The sequence below is a fragment of the Zingiber officinale genome, chromosome 6B (genome assembly GCF_018446385.1).
Source record: "Zingiber officinale cultivar Zhangliang chromosome 6B, Zo_v1.1, whole genome shotgun sequence".
Lineage (NCBI taxonomy): Eukaryota > Viridiplantae > Streptophyta > Magnoliopsida > Zingiberales > Zingiberaceae > Zingiber > Zingiber officinale.
The window spans coordinates 99,261,401-99,277,124 of NC_055996.1; the positions used below are offsets into that span (position 1 = coordinate 99,261,401).

The window sequence follows — 15,724 nt, forward strand, 5'->3', positions numbered from 1 at the left end:
ATTCCTGACCCCAATACCACATGACAATAATTCTACCGTTATGCTAAAATTCCCCTTCAGCAATATCATATCATCAAAGATTATGCATATAACCAATTGATAGAAACACTATTATTAACTTAATTTCTCAATGAATTAACACGTATAAAAGACAATTTAATACACAAAGCTCTAATCAATACGGAGTCATGAGGAAAGATCTATTATACATAATCTTATCTCGTTTATAAGAGATTATTTCCATGACTCCCAAATCACACAATAATAACTCACAATAATAACTCTGATGTAAAAAGACACGTATAAAAGACAGTTTGATACACAAAGCTCTAATTAATATGGAGTCACGAGAAAAGATCTATTATACATAATCTTGTCTCTTTTATAAGAGATTATTTCTACAACTTAAATCCATGACTCCCAAATCACACAATAATAACTGTGATGTACCTGCAACATCATATCATCAAAGATTATGCATGTGACCAATTGGTGAAAACACTATTATTAACTACAACCAATACATTTCATTTTACTTGCAAAATTTTGAATCAAGTTACAAATTCCAACACGATAATGCATGCAAATAATATTTTCTTTTATCATTGTAAGGTGGGCAGCTAGAACAAATATATAGTATCCAGATTGGAAGACTCACTTTCCATGGCTTAAGGTATCAAAAAGTAAATTGCTTTATTCTATTAGGGGGGAAAAATAAATAAATGCCTTCTCACCAATTAGGCATCTGAATCCTACCAAGAAAAAATTGGTCCAGATGTTAATTTGATTCTATGCCTTGGCTCATCTACCATGCAAATCCAGGCATTTGCTTAGCTTTAGCACGCTCGATCAGGACTTCCTCCAAATGCTTAACGGCGCCTGATAGTTTGGGCCATGCATCAGCCCCTTCAGCTCAAGCTTTTTCTCACCAGTAAGTTAAGCAACATGAGAAAGGCAATGCCGAGCATGAACCTGGGATCGCTCACACAATTCACGACTTGCTGCCACCTGTAATTTCAACCAGTAGAGAGCTGCTGGTAAATCCTGTTGGTCATATCGGAAATCTCCATTATGTTCCGGTTAAAACCGTATGCTTTTTAATGTGAAAGACTTGAAATAAGAGGACAGTCTCAGTATTCTTGCAGATTCAACACGAAATGGACCAAAACAAAGTGAGTTCTAATTGAGAATGACTACTGCTTGTAAAGGCAGGAGTATAACAAAGTAGCTAAACTGAGGGGGAAAATCTGTCGAGTATAACAAAGTTTCCGATATCTGGCAAATTCTATAGCTACAACAGAGAAGGATTTTAACAGGATTACTAAAATATAAAACAAGAATTAGGTAGCATTATATGAATAAGAGATGAACCACCAAATATTGTTGTTGATAAAAAATGAAGATTAAAAATGTTTCTATAAATTAATTAACAACACGACTAGGAATAAAAAAATCATATATGAATTTCTTTAAGAAAAATGAAGGTGGGTAAAACTTCAGGTCGTGATGGCATTCTCTGTAGAAGCTTGCATAATACTTTCTTTTTTAAATATGATATTATATCAATATATAAAGCAAGAAGAATCAAAGACAAAGTGCGATCAATATTATTAAAATTGTAATCGGATTAAATTGAAAAGTAAAATTCGGTGAAAGAATGATCAAAAGAAGAACAAGGGGCGGAACATAAATTGAATAAATTATAGGTTGAGTAAACTATAGCCAAAGGTGCAGAAGGTAGAGGGAGACAAAAGGAAGATCTATTTAACACAATTAAAAGTAAATTAAAATATTTTAGCATAGCGTACGAAAATTTTTATAAGATTTTAGACAGACCATCATGCATCATGGATGGAAGTGCAGTATTGTCAAAAGGCAACACATCAAAAGGTTAATGCAGCCCAAGTGAAAATGCTAACATAGATACAAGAAGTTATCAGAAAGGATAAAATAGAAAATAATGAAATTCATGTAATTCCAATAAATGATCAAATGAGAGAAAATAAATTACGATGGTATTAAAAAGTTTGAAGGTGACTAATAGATTTTATATCTAGAGAATATTTATAAATTAGAATAGAAGGCGTAAAGGATAAAGGGAGATAAAAAAAATTAACATAACATAAGATAATTTATCAATCTTACTGTTGATATAGCCTCTTCATAGAGCTTCAACTAGGTCATAGAAATAAAACAGCAGTTATTATTGGCAAGATCAACCACACCTTCCATAAAATCGTCATCGTCATCAAGTCGTGTTTATCCCTACATCGATCTTATCACTCAATTGAGCTCTGCAAGGCAATATCACTAATAATATTCAAATTCCTCTACCCATTATATCTTCCGGTCTAACAAATTCAACTCTTTCAACTATAAAAATCTATTAATTATCTTAAAACAAGTCTATATCATCTCAACCTATTTTTTCTTATTGTATAATCTATTCAAGGCTTGAAGCTATACCTAGTTGCTTTCCAGTAGATCTTCCATAAAATGAGTTTGTTTCTAAGAAAAAATTTGCTTCTAGAATGTAAAAAAGCACAAGATAAACACTAAATGAAGATTAAATTTTTACTAACTAATTATTCAAAAACACTTAGATTAAAAATCAAGTTCTTAGCATTGTTATTTTGTGTTGTATGACTGAAAAACTGAAAGTCATTTTAACAAGATGATTAATAATGTCCTATTCTCAAATATTTTATTCTACCTTGAGAAGGAGAGTGGGTATAGACATACCAGTTTCCATTAGCGAACACATAGCTTTCCTGTTCCGCCTCCTCTTTAGCAAATTCTTCCAACAATTCTCGTTGGCGTACTGTTACAGATCTGGTAAATGTCCAAAAGATAGATCAGTTACAAATTGCACACCAAATGCAATTTCAAATCGGGTATCATTTCAAATGTTTAATAAAATTAACCAAGGATCAGTTTTCTCAAAATCAATAACTGAAATATTGGAACTCAAGTTTGGAAAAATATTTCCTTCATGCGTGCATAATCATAGCTCCAGAGCTGATGACAAGAGCATCAAATATAAGTGGTCAATTGGAGACTTAGAAGAAAATGTTTCCATCAAATTTCTATTATTTCCTTTCCCAAATTGCCGAGTTGTAATGTATCATTAAAATGTCAACTACAGACAGGAACTTCCATTTATTGTACACAATCTTTTAAATACTCAAGTTGATCCATACATATAAGAAAGGGATGCATAGGAAGCTGTGTGTTGCAATATGATTATAACATTTTTTTCTTTTTAATTATCCCACAAAGCCATGTAGCAATCATTTTTTTCTCTAGATCGTACAATCATGTCACAGTGGATTCAGTCCAGCAGAGGTGTTGATAGACATGCACACATGGAGCTATCTGTTTCATCTGAATTCCTAAAAGCCAGGGAAGATAGTTAATAAACAAGTCTGCTAAGTTCTGAGATAGCAGATAGAACTAGATCTTCTCAGATAAATAAAATTCAATTGCATCTATGAGTAAAAAGAAGAACTTGAAAGATCCTGTGCTGATTCTTCTGCAAAGAAGAGCTTACGAAGGAAAATGCACACGGAATCGCACATATTGGTCGCCATGATCGACTAGGCCAACTTGCTTTGGCAAACCTGACATTTTATCCTATGTTCAGTATTAAAAACACAAATCTGCATCAAAGAAAAACGATTTTCTTTTGTACCTCTACCCCTTAGAACTAACAATTGTCCTGGCTGCACTCCTTTTGGTATCTGAACAAAATTTAAATGAAATGAAGTTAACTGAAATTTCCAGTAAGCATATTTACTTGGAAAAAAATTCCAAGCGAAAGGCAGTTGAAGCAGTATGATTAAAGAGTGAAGTGCAAATCAAAGTATGGCATGAGACACACACATGTCAATGCTCGTAAGTCGTAAATGCAATATTTGCTGGTGACATACTGTCATCTAAGAAAACCACTAAGACGAAGAGGCATCTTGACATGATAGAGAAAGTCTCTAAGACAGACCGGGATTACAGTATAGTATGAAATCTGGATTTGTCTCTCAATGTGGAGCAAGTCCCCCTTTGCTGGATTAATACACTTGGCTTTTTGTTGCAAATGATTGGAGTAACACCACAATGCATCATAGGTGATGCTCTCGATCAAGTTAATGTGACCGTGTTCGAGATGAAAACAATTCAATGATAGACTGGTTTGTTTGTGTATGTTGTATGTGTGTTGATGAAGATGTAGAGATATGAATTAACATTATAATAGCACTAATGGTGGCATGTGCCCACTAAAATTAGGGTAATATAGTCATAACTTTAGTAACATTTGATATTTCTCCTCATGGGCATTAGTTTGTGATTAAGCTGATACATGATATTTTGCCAAACTATTATAGTTGATCATGTGACTTGAAGGGAATAAACTCGAGTAGAAAATCTAGAATGTTTATGTTTTCTCTATTTTAATCATTATCTTAAATGGATTTCCTTTGTTACATCCTCATTTTCTTTTAAATTAGTCAAAAATAATGTTGGTACTCCACCTATACTTGTAAAAAAAAATTGCTGAACCAGATAACACCGAACATAGGCCGACTGGCCTTATGAAAGTTTTCCATCAGCCGCCGCCAGAGGAAAATATACTTGTAGTTACTCCACCTATACGTGTAGTTGCCCCACAATGATGATGAACTCTTATCATTTAACTAATATCACCAAGAACAATGTTTCCTTCTATCAAGATTATGCCCAATCATCCTTCCCCAAACAAAAGATTATGCCCAATCATCCACAGATACAAAAAAATCTCAAATTCTATAATTCACCACAACTCCACACGTCACCCTTAGTGTTCGCCCCAATTGTCATACGTAGAAATAAGTTGCTACCTAATTGAACAAGGTCAGTTTTTTGCTTAATTTTGCCAAGTTTATTCATATTAGATATCTTGTATGGGGAAGTGTCAAATAACTCATTTGTGAATAAAATTCTAATCTTTCATAGGCTCTAGAAACATATCATGGAGAGACAGCTAAATTTTACAGAGAAAACTTCTCGCAGAAAGTTTCACATACACATAAAAAGGAAAGATGAGTCATGGACACATTATAAAGAAAGCACTATACATGTAAGAATACACACCTTCAATTCTGCTTTGCCAGTCAAAGTGGGAACTTCAACCTTACCACCAAGAATAGCCTGTTCAAGCAAAATACACTATACATGCATGAATCTCATCATTTCAAATGTTTGAGACATGAAAAGCTCCACCAGGAGCATATAGTATAAATTGTATAAAAATCAATTTTATTATTATACAAAAACTATTAGTGAAAGAATAAAGAATTATTACCTGAGTGAAACTTATATGGGTGTCAACATATACATCAGCACCATCTCGTGTGAAAACAGGGTCCTTTCCTACCTGAATCATCACAGTAGTGATGGATTAACATTAAACAAGTTCAGAATAATGATTGGAAATAATTGAAAATAATGTGCATAATTCACCATTTCCTTCATCGGCATAACCCTAAGGCTTTGTTTGGGAGTTTTAAATTGGAGAGAAAGGAAAAGATTTGTTTTATGTAAAGGAAAAGAAAGTGAGGGAAGGGAAAGTTTTCCTTTCATAATTAAAAGATTTTCCACCCAAAAATGGGAGAAAATGGAGGGAAACTTTTGTTGAAGGGAAAATCATTAATTTTTATTCCAAATATACCCTTCAAAAGTAATTTCCTTTCTTTTCTTTCCTCCACTCCCAAATAAAATAACACATCATTTCTCTTCTCTTCCTTTCTCTCTCCTTCCTTTCTTTTCTCTTCTTTTCAATTCCCTTCCAACTTCCAACTTCCAAACTAAGCCTAAGGGTGCGTTTGGTTCAAGTTATCATATATAACGTTAGTATGTGATTACCAAGTAATCACATACTAACGTTATACATGATAAAATATAACCAAATGTTGTTTGGTTCAACCTAGGTAATACAACAAAAACTTGCTTGTTTGAAGATTTTAATGAATAACCTAGTTTAATATTTTACTATATTAGCCTTAGTTATAAAACCAACCATATATATATATATATATATTATTATTATTTAAACTACATTTTTTTATTTTTCAAGTTTTTCTTTATTTTTAGGTATTTTTATTTCTTTTCGTTTTTTATTTTTTTTAAAGGTTTTTAAATTTTTTTTACGTTTTTTATTTTTTTTACATTTTTTTATTATTTCTATTTTTATTTTTTTAATGTCTTTTAATTTTTTTACGTTTTTTCTATTTTTAAATTTTTTATATATATTTTTAATTTTTGTTACATTTTTATGTGTTTTTTTTATTTTTTATATTTTTAATTATTTTTTAATGTTTTTCTATTTTTTTAAGTTTTTTATTTTATTTTTTATTTTTAATATTTTATATTTTTTTCTTTATATTTTTCTTTTTTATCACATTCTTCTCTTATTCGAGGGTATTTTAGGTAAAAAAATTTCGTTAACCCCGAAATCAAGAAAAACCTCAATTTTTCAAGATTTTTCGATTCCGGGTTGCATGCCCCTTTTGCTGACGTGTCGGACATGGAACATTACTCGGGAATCATCAATTACCTAAACCAAACAGGGTTTTCGTTGATAACCTTGGATGGATAACCGAGATTATCAAGGATAACCCCCAACCAAACGCACCCTAAGATGTTTAAGAAATAAAATAACAGAATCATAAAAACAATGGGAAAAGGAGACACGGCAGTAACAGCATTGAGGGCATCCTTCTTAAAAAGAGCTGATAGTTATAAAAAATTTACACATCACAATTTCTGTCCTATGTAAAACAAAAAACAGATATTATAAATTTCCACATACATTGAAATTGTGGGCTCGTTGAAGCTTGAAGGTGGTAGAACCCCACAGATCTTGAAGAGAGGGAAAAACAAAGAAGATAAATGATGTTGAGATTGTAACCTGCTTTTCTTTCAATCTTTCCAGTAATTTTATGTAGGGAGTAAAGAAGCTATATTATCTTACTTCTACTTACTTAACTAATCAAACAATTCCTACAAATAACTACACACTAAGATCTTCGAGTTAATAATTAGTCCATCCTTAAACAACCGGTGCCACATATAACACTCTCAAAGAGCTTCATATCCAAGGAAGCATCAATTGTATCCACAAATTCAACAGTAGAAAAATACTCACACAGTATATATCACTTACTAAAAAAACATCGATGAAGAAAATTAGATGCCTTCTGCACATTAAAAACATGATACATTTTGACATAAAAAAACATTAGTAAATGTACTTGATTAGTATTATTGGCTTGTTTTGAAAATATTATTTCAATCTGTTTCCAATGGTGATCACAAAGCTAAATGATATATGAAAACTGAGGTCTCCATCAAATGCAAGCATTGCATAAGACTTTAATGTTGAATATAATATTTTAGGCTATCAGAATCATTATTATAAGCAGATGCTAAGAAAAGATAAAAATGTCAAAGGAGAAAAAACCTTCAATTTAATGTTTAGATCGCCAGGATGGGCGCCCCGTCCTCCTTGATTTCCAGCATTTGGCACACAAATAGTATCCCCAGAATCAACCCCTTTATAAAAAAAAATGGAGTCAACAAAAAAGTGTAAATACAATATATGTATATATGCAGTGACAGTGAAGAGCAAGTAGTTGGGATAAACATGGTTGATGATGACAACAGTGACCTGTGAGTAATGGTATTAAGTGGAACCAAGTATTTTAATTATAAAGATTATCATAATTCAGCTTTATTTTTTATTCACCAAAATGATCCACTAATGAGGGGTGATAAGTAGCAGATACTACGGCCTATGGTTAGCTCATTCTGAAGTGTTGGTCATAGACCGAACTGATACAGTTTCAATAGTGTACCATTCAATTTTGGCCTACTGTTGGTTGCTCCAAGGAGGAGGAAGGAAAAGAAAGAGAAGAGGAGGTGGAGGAAGGAGAAGCTTACTCAAGAATTTGGGGCTTAGGAGGGCAATTATGGAAGGAGTTCCAGACTCATTGGAACTCATGAAGAAAGAAGATGCTTATGCAAGGAGCTTGCGAGTCGACGGCTTGGGTATAGCTCATAACAAAGGCTTGAATGAATATCGCAAGTTTCATTCTTGCAAAAGACTCACGATGAAGGTTCAGCATAGTTAGCAATGAAAGAGGAAGCTCAAGTGAAGATCATGATGAATGTGGAAGCTTGATGGACCTTGTGAAGCAAGCAAAAGGCTCATGACAATGAAGGCTCAATCAAAGCTCAAGATGAAGGCAGAAGGATCACAACAAAGACAGAAGGTTCGGAAGAACTCATCTCAAGTGTACCAAGATATCGGAAGTTTTTACGAGTTGATCAGCTAGAGGAACGAAAATTTTAGCACATATTGGCTGGCACGACCCAAAATTTGGAACATTGTTCCAACCATGGATAGGCTTAGCACATGTTTATAAGAAAACTTTCATTTCTCTCACCCAAATCTACCAATTGTTTGCAAAATCCACCATGTATTCAGATGAATGAATGAGTGTTAATACAAATAAGAAGAATCAAGTTCACTCGTCATGATAAACTTGTATGAGGATGCAACATCTTGCACAATAAGTATTTCTTGCATTCTCAGCAGTCTGATACAATTATTCCAATATTTTTTTTTCAAAATGTTGTTTATAGTCATACTATGAACAATTAAACAATCAATACATGCATTGGGATCTTGGAGTAGTTGTATAAAACTATCATGTCAAAAACAAGAAGGATTATTTTAATAATTTACATACGCCCATGGGCGGAATAAACATCTTAAGAGTTACATTAGATCTTATATAACCAGAAAGCAGAAACAAAAAACTCTTGTGCCAAAATTTAAGGAGATATATTTTTGGTGCAACTTCAGAGAGACAAAAAAATACATAACCTGCTGGAATATTTACATCAACATTCTTCACACCATCAACGAACCCTGACCCCCTGCAGGTTGCGCAATAATCCTGCAGGGATATGCTTGGCCTTTAACATAACTAGAACATAATATTCTGAACCATTCTTTTAAAATAACAACCCACCTTGATTATCTTCCCTGACCCTTTGCATGATCGGCATGTGGATGTAAAAGGAAACACTGAGACCTAGATTAAGATATGACAATTGCAAAAGAAGAAAATGAGTTGCATTTATTTTCTATCCTCAATTGAAGATATGGAAGATCACTACAGTCATATAGCCATGAACTAAATAAATGAGCTCACCCTTCCAACGCCATCACAGGTAGGGCATCTCACTGGCTTTGTATTAACTGGATGGCCTCTTCCATCTGCATCTCATTGCAAGCCACAAAAACATCAAATCACACGCAAAAAATAAGAATAAGGAACTTTACCAAAGAGAGGGAGAGTATTCATGGCCTCCTAGTTCATCACACAGTGAGCATTTGGTTCATTATTTTCTTATGAAATTCCTTTCAGCATTCTTAGTTCAACTTGGAAATCTACTCCAGAACTCCCGAATTCAAATGCAAAAATTCAACCATGATTAACAAAAACAAGGATAAATAGAACTGTCACCATTTAATATGCTTCACAACTATTTACAAAAGAAGCTATAAGAACTGTAATGGAAAATTCCAGATAAGAAGCTATAGGCAATGCATGCAAAATCAGGCAATAGGATATCTGGCTAGAAAGTGAACAGATGCACCACTGTATTTGAAACACCTATTCTCAGTTAAGAGAATAGGAGTGTCTTGCAACTAGAAGTCCATACAAAGAGTGTTTCTACTTACAGCATGAGTTACAGAGAACTTGTGCACCAACAGACACCTTCTTAATACAACCTTTAGCAGCTTCAGCAAATGAAAGATTTAGCTCCACCTATGCACCACAAGGTTTAAATTCATAGAGACAAACATGCTCGTAGAAAAAAAAACACGGTCCAAGAAAAGTAACCTCTACATCATCTGCATATGTTTCTCTCTCATTTTCAAAGACCTGAATCAAGAACAATAATTATAGAATTGGCCTGTAAATTATTATTATTATTAACTACTGAGAACAAAATACCTCCGAGAAAATTCTGTAAAATGAACTTGAGAAAGGACCACGGTTGGATTGGTGGAATTCTGAGAAAGGATCACGATAAGCTTCACGGAACTCCTCTGTACTATCTGCAGAGTACCTTGCCCTCTCTGGTCCTCTGGAGAAATTCTTCAATCACCATTATGAGAATAATTAAGTACATGACTTATAAAATTAGTTTAACAATAAAAGCAACACCAAAAAAAGCTAGGGTAAGACATCGCATGCATTATGCAGCTTCATATTGTGTAAGCATGAAATAATGACAGATAAAGAATATCCAATCTTGATAACACCATACCATTAAGAGCATATGCAAAAGATTGTATGCATTGTTGAAGTAGCTCTTAACGAGGCACTAAAGTGCATCAAACTCAAGTGTAACACTCAGTTCAGGGTTCCAAGCTTGCTAACCAGGCATGTTCCCGAATGCGGTTGAATACAGTGGATCATTTGTGTATTCATCATAGTCATTCAACTCATATAAGATCTCTGGAAAGCTACCTATATGGCTCCTGAAGCATAACAATATCCCCCAACAGAAGACTAATCTACTTCTAGCATGTCCATTGCCACAACTAAAAGGCAATTTAATATTTTGTCTAAACATTGTCAAACTTTAATTTTGTTTACACTATTTTGGTTTTAATGTACAATGCAATATTTAATTTCTTACTTCCAGAAAACCTAGTCTAATTTCTGACATAATACCAAAAAAAAATTTTGGAGATCCACTTTTCTCTCACACCAGTTACTGAAACATGCAAACCAGTGAGAGCACACAATCTATCTTGGTAAATAAAAGCATCAGCTGCTCTGCTACCTGAGCATAATCAGGCTAAGATGGGTTTCACAACTTAATCATAGGATTCATGTTAACAGTTTGAGATTCTTTACAAGTCATATCAAGGCCTGTTAATCCACCATATGGAAAGTTAGCATGATCAAGCATGTGCATACAGGATAACCTCAGCATGGAGAAAGGCAAAATAGGTTCAGCACGATAATGTGAAGGAAATGCAAGGCACAAAAACTTGAAGCCTTTGTATGATGAATTCAAGACAATATATGTAGCAAAAGGCAGGAATATAATCTAAACAATGTCCTCTGGTATATAAGATGTGCAAAAAGATAATTTAAAAAAATTCAAACAGATCAAGGATTGACCTTCCAATCATGTTGAGATATACCAAGGTACAATTGTGCTCATGTGAGCACTGTTAATGGATGTTGCACTGCCTCAGGAGTGTGAGTGCTCAAGCACACACACACACATGGCAATATGATTTTTTTTTCCCGGTTGCATTCAACACGAGGCATTGTAGGCCATATGGACTAAGATAGGAAGAATGACTATCCTTTCTTGTGATATTATTTCAGATGAATTAAATAAAATACACTCAAACTAAGGTACATGAACAAGAGCATTAAGAAATAACAAAAATTGTCAAACAATAACAGTTACCTTGTCATAATGTGCTCTCTTCTCGGGATCCCGCAATGTCTGTGGTAAGGAGTCCAAGTAAACAAACTGAGTGTTCTGTTAGAATACAATCAGAGTCTATAATAGGTTTTGAAAACTTGACCTCATATGCATCTCTTATCTCTTGAAACTTTCTCTTTGATGCAGGATTGTTCTTGTTTGCATCTGGATGGTACTTCTTAGCAAGCTTAAAAATTGGACAAGAAGAGGAAAAGGGCAAAAAAGGATCCTTAGCAAAGAACAAGGCAATTCAAGTTATAGATGGAGCTAAAATCCAGTAAGGACTAAATCAGCATGGAAGCATTACTAAACTAATTATGCTTCTTCCAACCAAGAAAGTGAAGGCAACCAAGAAAGTGAGGTCAACCAGAATTTGGATGAATTTATTCACAACAAAATTATTCTAGTCATTTTCATTAGCCATGAATTCATCTCTTTCACAATGACATGCGAAAGCATTACAATTCTCTCCTATAAGATCCATGAAAAGAAATTTTTCCCCGGGTAACCATGAGTTTTCTGATATTGATTTATGTTTATTCATCTATGAGCAATACAAATGCTTGCATTGTAAGCAAACAAGGTACATGCTATTCATGCACCACCAACAGATTGCAATGCCAGTTCCCATAGTTCAAACAAATTTCCTCTCAAAATTTCATTAATTACCAAACATTCAGTTCCAGCATGAAAAAAAGGAGCAAAATTCTGACAGTTAATATTTTTTCTACAACATAATTTTTAGTAGAATCAAGTGAAAACAAGTAATTAACAGTTGACCTAGACAAACTGATGATAAGATACCAACCTCATGAAAAGCCTTCTTGATGTCATCTAATGAAGCATTTTTTGGGACACTAAGGATTTCATAGTAGTCCTTCTCAATGGCATGACAAGGTCCTTACAAAACAAAGATTCACAAGAAAACTTCATCAACAAGTACCAAATTTGTTGTATATTATGATAGAAAACCATTTTTTTAATAATCAATCACCTGTTGCATGAAATGACTGGCTTAACAAAACTTTCTTCAATCTCAATAAGTCATGAGCTCTTCTAGCAATGCCAAGATTAGCTTCATAACCTAAAAAAAGGAATTGTAGATACATACATAAATATTAAATTAATCCATTTCAAACACAACCTCAAAATCATATTAGATAACTTCATATAGTCCAAAAGAAGATGAACATAGGAAACTTTCAGGGTCAAATTGACAATCATTATTAGAACTACTATATGGCTAATAAAAGTTTTTTACGGAGGAACAGATACCATAGCTGTAGCTGAACCACTCTTTGACACAGTCAGCAGTTGTGCCATAGGTTAATGGGCCAAGTGATAACAACTGAATTGGTATTGACATAAGGAGGATTGTCTAATCCCCAAGGCACGACTATGAATTGAACATGCATATATTGTGAAATTACAATGGTATCAAGATTTTCCATGCCATGTCAAAGGGCAAAACAGTTCGAAAAATTTTGTTTCATCCACGTGATATCAATCGATGAAATTCATCACAGTATCACAAGGTGAGAGGACAACTGAAGATAATGGCAACCAATATAAATGTCAGAAGAAGAACCATCAAAGAAACATAATCAATACTGATAATCACTTTGCTGATAAAAAAATCCACCAAATCTTGCTAAAGGCGCTCATAATAAATTAAGGCCCTTCAAATAACAACCTTTATCATAGGAACTTGTTTGCCTATATTTATATCAGAATAGCTATAGTCTATTGATTTCATCTAGAGGCAAACTCACCTTAGTAGTATTTACATTACAATATTTGTATCACTATGTATTTTCATATAAGAAACTCCCAAAAATTTGCACTAACCCACACATATTTCAGACTTTGGATCATTTGATTGGATATAGATAAGTTCTCTTTCCCACAGAAGAATCAAGAATCAGGAACAGTTTGTTTGTAGTAATTTTCGCAGCAATCTATATTTATACACCGATATTACAAAACTACATTCCATGTTATAGTAATTATTTTATTTGCTCAGTTTAGCAATTCATTCGTATGAGTTCTCGTGGGGCATCAAGAGTTAACCAAAGTCAAAACTGCACTGAATTTAACAAAATGATCAAGAGACAAGCTTAGTGAAATGATTACGCGTTGAAAGGTGAGAGATTGCTCTAACAAATGGCGAGATAGCGTCCCTTCCCCTGATAATATCAAACTGCGAACCTACTGCCGGAGAAGTCCAAGAGTGACCAGAAACCTAAAAAATGTAGAAAAAAAATGACCATTTCGAAAAATAAAAGAACTCGTTGATCCAGAATAGGAGCAATTTATTGAACCTAACCTTTCTAGAGAGGAAAAGGATCGAGTTTTTAGATGAACCCAGAAGTTTTAGTCTATTCATCGGAGGCGAGAGATGGTGGCGGCGCGGGAGATGGTGGCGGCGCGGTGCGAGTGGAGGAGAGATGGATGAGGTGGACTCGGGGCGGGGAGATTGAACGGGAGCGAATTGGAGATCGGAGGCGAAGATGGTGGCACTGTTGATGACTCGCCGTCGTACTCCAGAATTGTTCTAGAGCGGCTATGGGATTCTAGAGCGGCCATGGGCCTCATCTCGGTTTTTTTTTGGCGGTCCAATTTGGCCCTTTAGGTTCAAAGAAAAAGAGGGATGGAATTAAAAAAAAAAAGGAAAAATGGCCAATATGATTAATTATGAAAGTGATCAATCTGACCTATCAAAATTTACTAATGATTAATTCGTCTGGATAATGTCAAATCGGGGGTGATCGATCCGGTTCTATAGAAGTTTTTTATCGATCATCAGGGTAAATCGGGAAGCACACGTGGCGGCTAGCTCAGAAGCCCATTATCATTTGATTACGCTCCCCATTTGGAGGAAAAATTCCTACAAATACGTCATAACTGGGGTTCAAACCACGGGTATGTCTTACCACGCACCATGGCCCCGTGGACAAAATTTATCCATTAGAGCATCTTCAATGAGTTGTTAAATGGGCATTATTTAGAGCATCTGTAATGCTAATTCGTTATAACATCCATCATCTCATCAAAAAAATATAGGGTCCACTGTCACATACTCATTATAACAGCATATCTCTTTCACTCACATCCCTTTTAATATTAACACTCATTATTTATACGCTTCATCGTCTACTCACTCATCTCTTTTATTATTTTTTAAAAATAATATTAAAAATTTTACAATTTTAAAAAAATAAAGAAAAAAAAAATTGAGAGAGAACATTCTCTCTCCTCTCTCTTGTGGAGAAAGGGTGTTAAATGAGTATTATAATACTCATTTAACATCCCATTGAGGATACTCTAATGCTCATTTAACACCTCCCCCCTCCCCCCCTCTCTATTGTTATAATGCTCACTCATAATTTATCTCCTCCGTGTTGGTCCTAGGACGAGTTGGGGGGGCGCTGGGGGCGAGCGTATTCACCTTTTGCCATCGTAATGTTCACTCGCAAGAGAGAAGAAAGAGGGTGCTCAAAGGTTCTCTCAATTTTTTTTATTTTCTTTTTTTTTAATTGTAAAATTTTTAATATTATTTAAAAAATAGTAAAATTATTTTTTTATAAGTAAGATTATTATTAAAATAATAATAATAATAATTTAAATATTTTAAAATATGTGTATTCAATATGATATAATTTTAAGATAAATGAGTGGACGATAAACTCATAAATAATAAATGTTAATGTTAAAAGGGATGTGAGTGAAAGAGATATGTTGTTAATGAATATGTGATAGTGGACCCTATATTTTTGATGAGATGATGAATATTATAATGATAATACATTATGGATGCCCTTAGGAACTTCCTTGTGAGTTAGCCACTAGGGTTGTTAATCCAAGAAGCCACTAGGGTTGTTAATCCAAGAAGCCACAAGTGATCCAACACTCTAAGCCGAACTTCCTGAATTAATCACATGGGATAAATGCCCAGCCGAACTTTCTGAGAATTAATCACATCGGACAAATGCCCTTTAGGGAATTGATCCAGTTACTCCTGTTTGTGTCGCTCATGCCTTCCCGCTTGTCTGCCCCATTAGCAGCTCCTTCAAGACAGTCTCACAGAATAGAATAAATTATTGAGACATTTATCTAGCATAGCAACTCTTTATATGAAAAGGTCAAGTACCTGGTAAGATACTTT

General features: G+C 34.0%; 1 protein-coding gene across 9 annotated transcripts; it reads right to left on the reverse strand.

Annotated features, from left to right (window-relative positions):
- Positions 1 to 507: 507 nt before the first annotated feature.
- Positions 508 to 14,165, reverse strand: LOC121988433 (chaperone protein dnaJ 1, mitochondrial-like). Of its 9 annotated transcripts, none has more exons than XR_006114026.1 (20): positions 13,886 to 14,165; positions 13,693 to 13,801; positions 12,554 to 12,643; positions 12,368 to 12,459; positions 11,663 to 11,746; positions 11,542 to 11,580; positions 10,062 to 10,205; positions 9,948 to 9,989; positions 9,785 to 9,872; positions 9,252 to 9,316; positions 9,069 to 9,131; positions 8,921 to 8,993; positions 7,493 to 7,584; positions 5,336 to 5,407; positions 5,125 to 5,181; positions 3,692 to 3,740; positions 3,577 to 3,620; positions 2,743 to 2,832; positions 2,226 to 2,294; positions 508 to 1,008 (listed from the first exon to the last, which is right to left on the reverse strand). XR_006114026.1 is itself a non-coding variant. In XM_042541863.1 (19 exons), the coding sequence occupies exons 1-18, from the start codon at positions 13,943 to 13,945 to the stop codon at positions 2,788 to 2,790; spliced, it is 1,308 nt and encodes a 435-aa protein (XP_042397797.1). In that variant the 5' UTR covers positions 13,946 to 14,165; the 3' UTR covers positions 508 to 1,008; positions 2,743 to 2,787. The 9 variants fall into 9 exon arrangements, 4 of the variants coding, with proteins under 4 accessions (XP_042397797.1, XP_042397796.1, XP_042397794.1 ...); XR_006114025.1 differs by having other exon boundaries at positions 508 to 1,044; XR_006114023.1 differs by having other exon boundaries at positions 3,551 to 3,620.
- Between the last annotated feature and the right edge of the window lie 1,559 nt (positions 14,166 to 15,724).

Bases quoted from the DNA above. Each gene is read 5' to 3' on its own strand.
- LOC121988433 (XM_042541860.1), bottom strand. From the start codon at position 13,945: ATGAATAGACTAAAACTTCTGGGTTCATCTAAAAACTCGATCCTTTTC. The intron at 9,317-9,784 runs GTAAGTAGAAAC...AATGAGATGCAG, and splicing joins AGTTCTCTGTAACTCATGCT to ATGGAAGAGGCCATCCAGTT. The intron at 9,132-9,251 runs GTGAGCTCATTT...ATCTTAATCTAG, and splicing joins CCTGTGATGGCGTTGGAAGG to GTCTCAGTGTTTCCTTTTAC.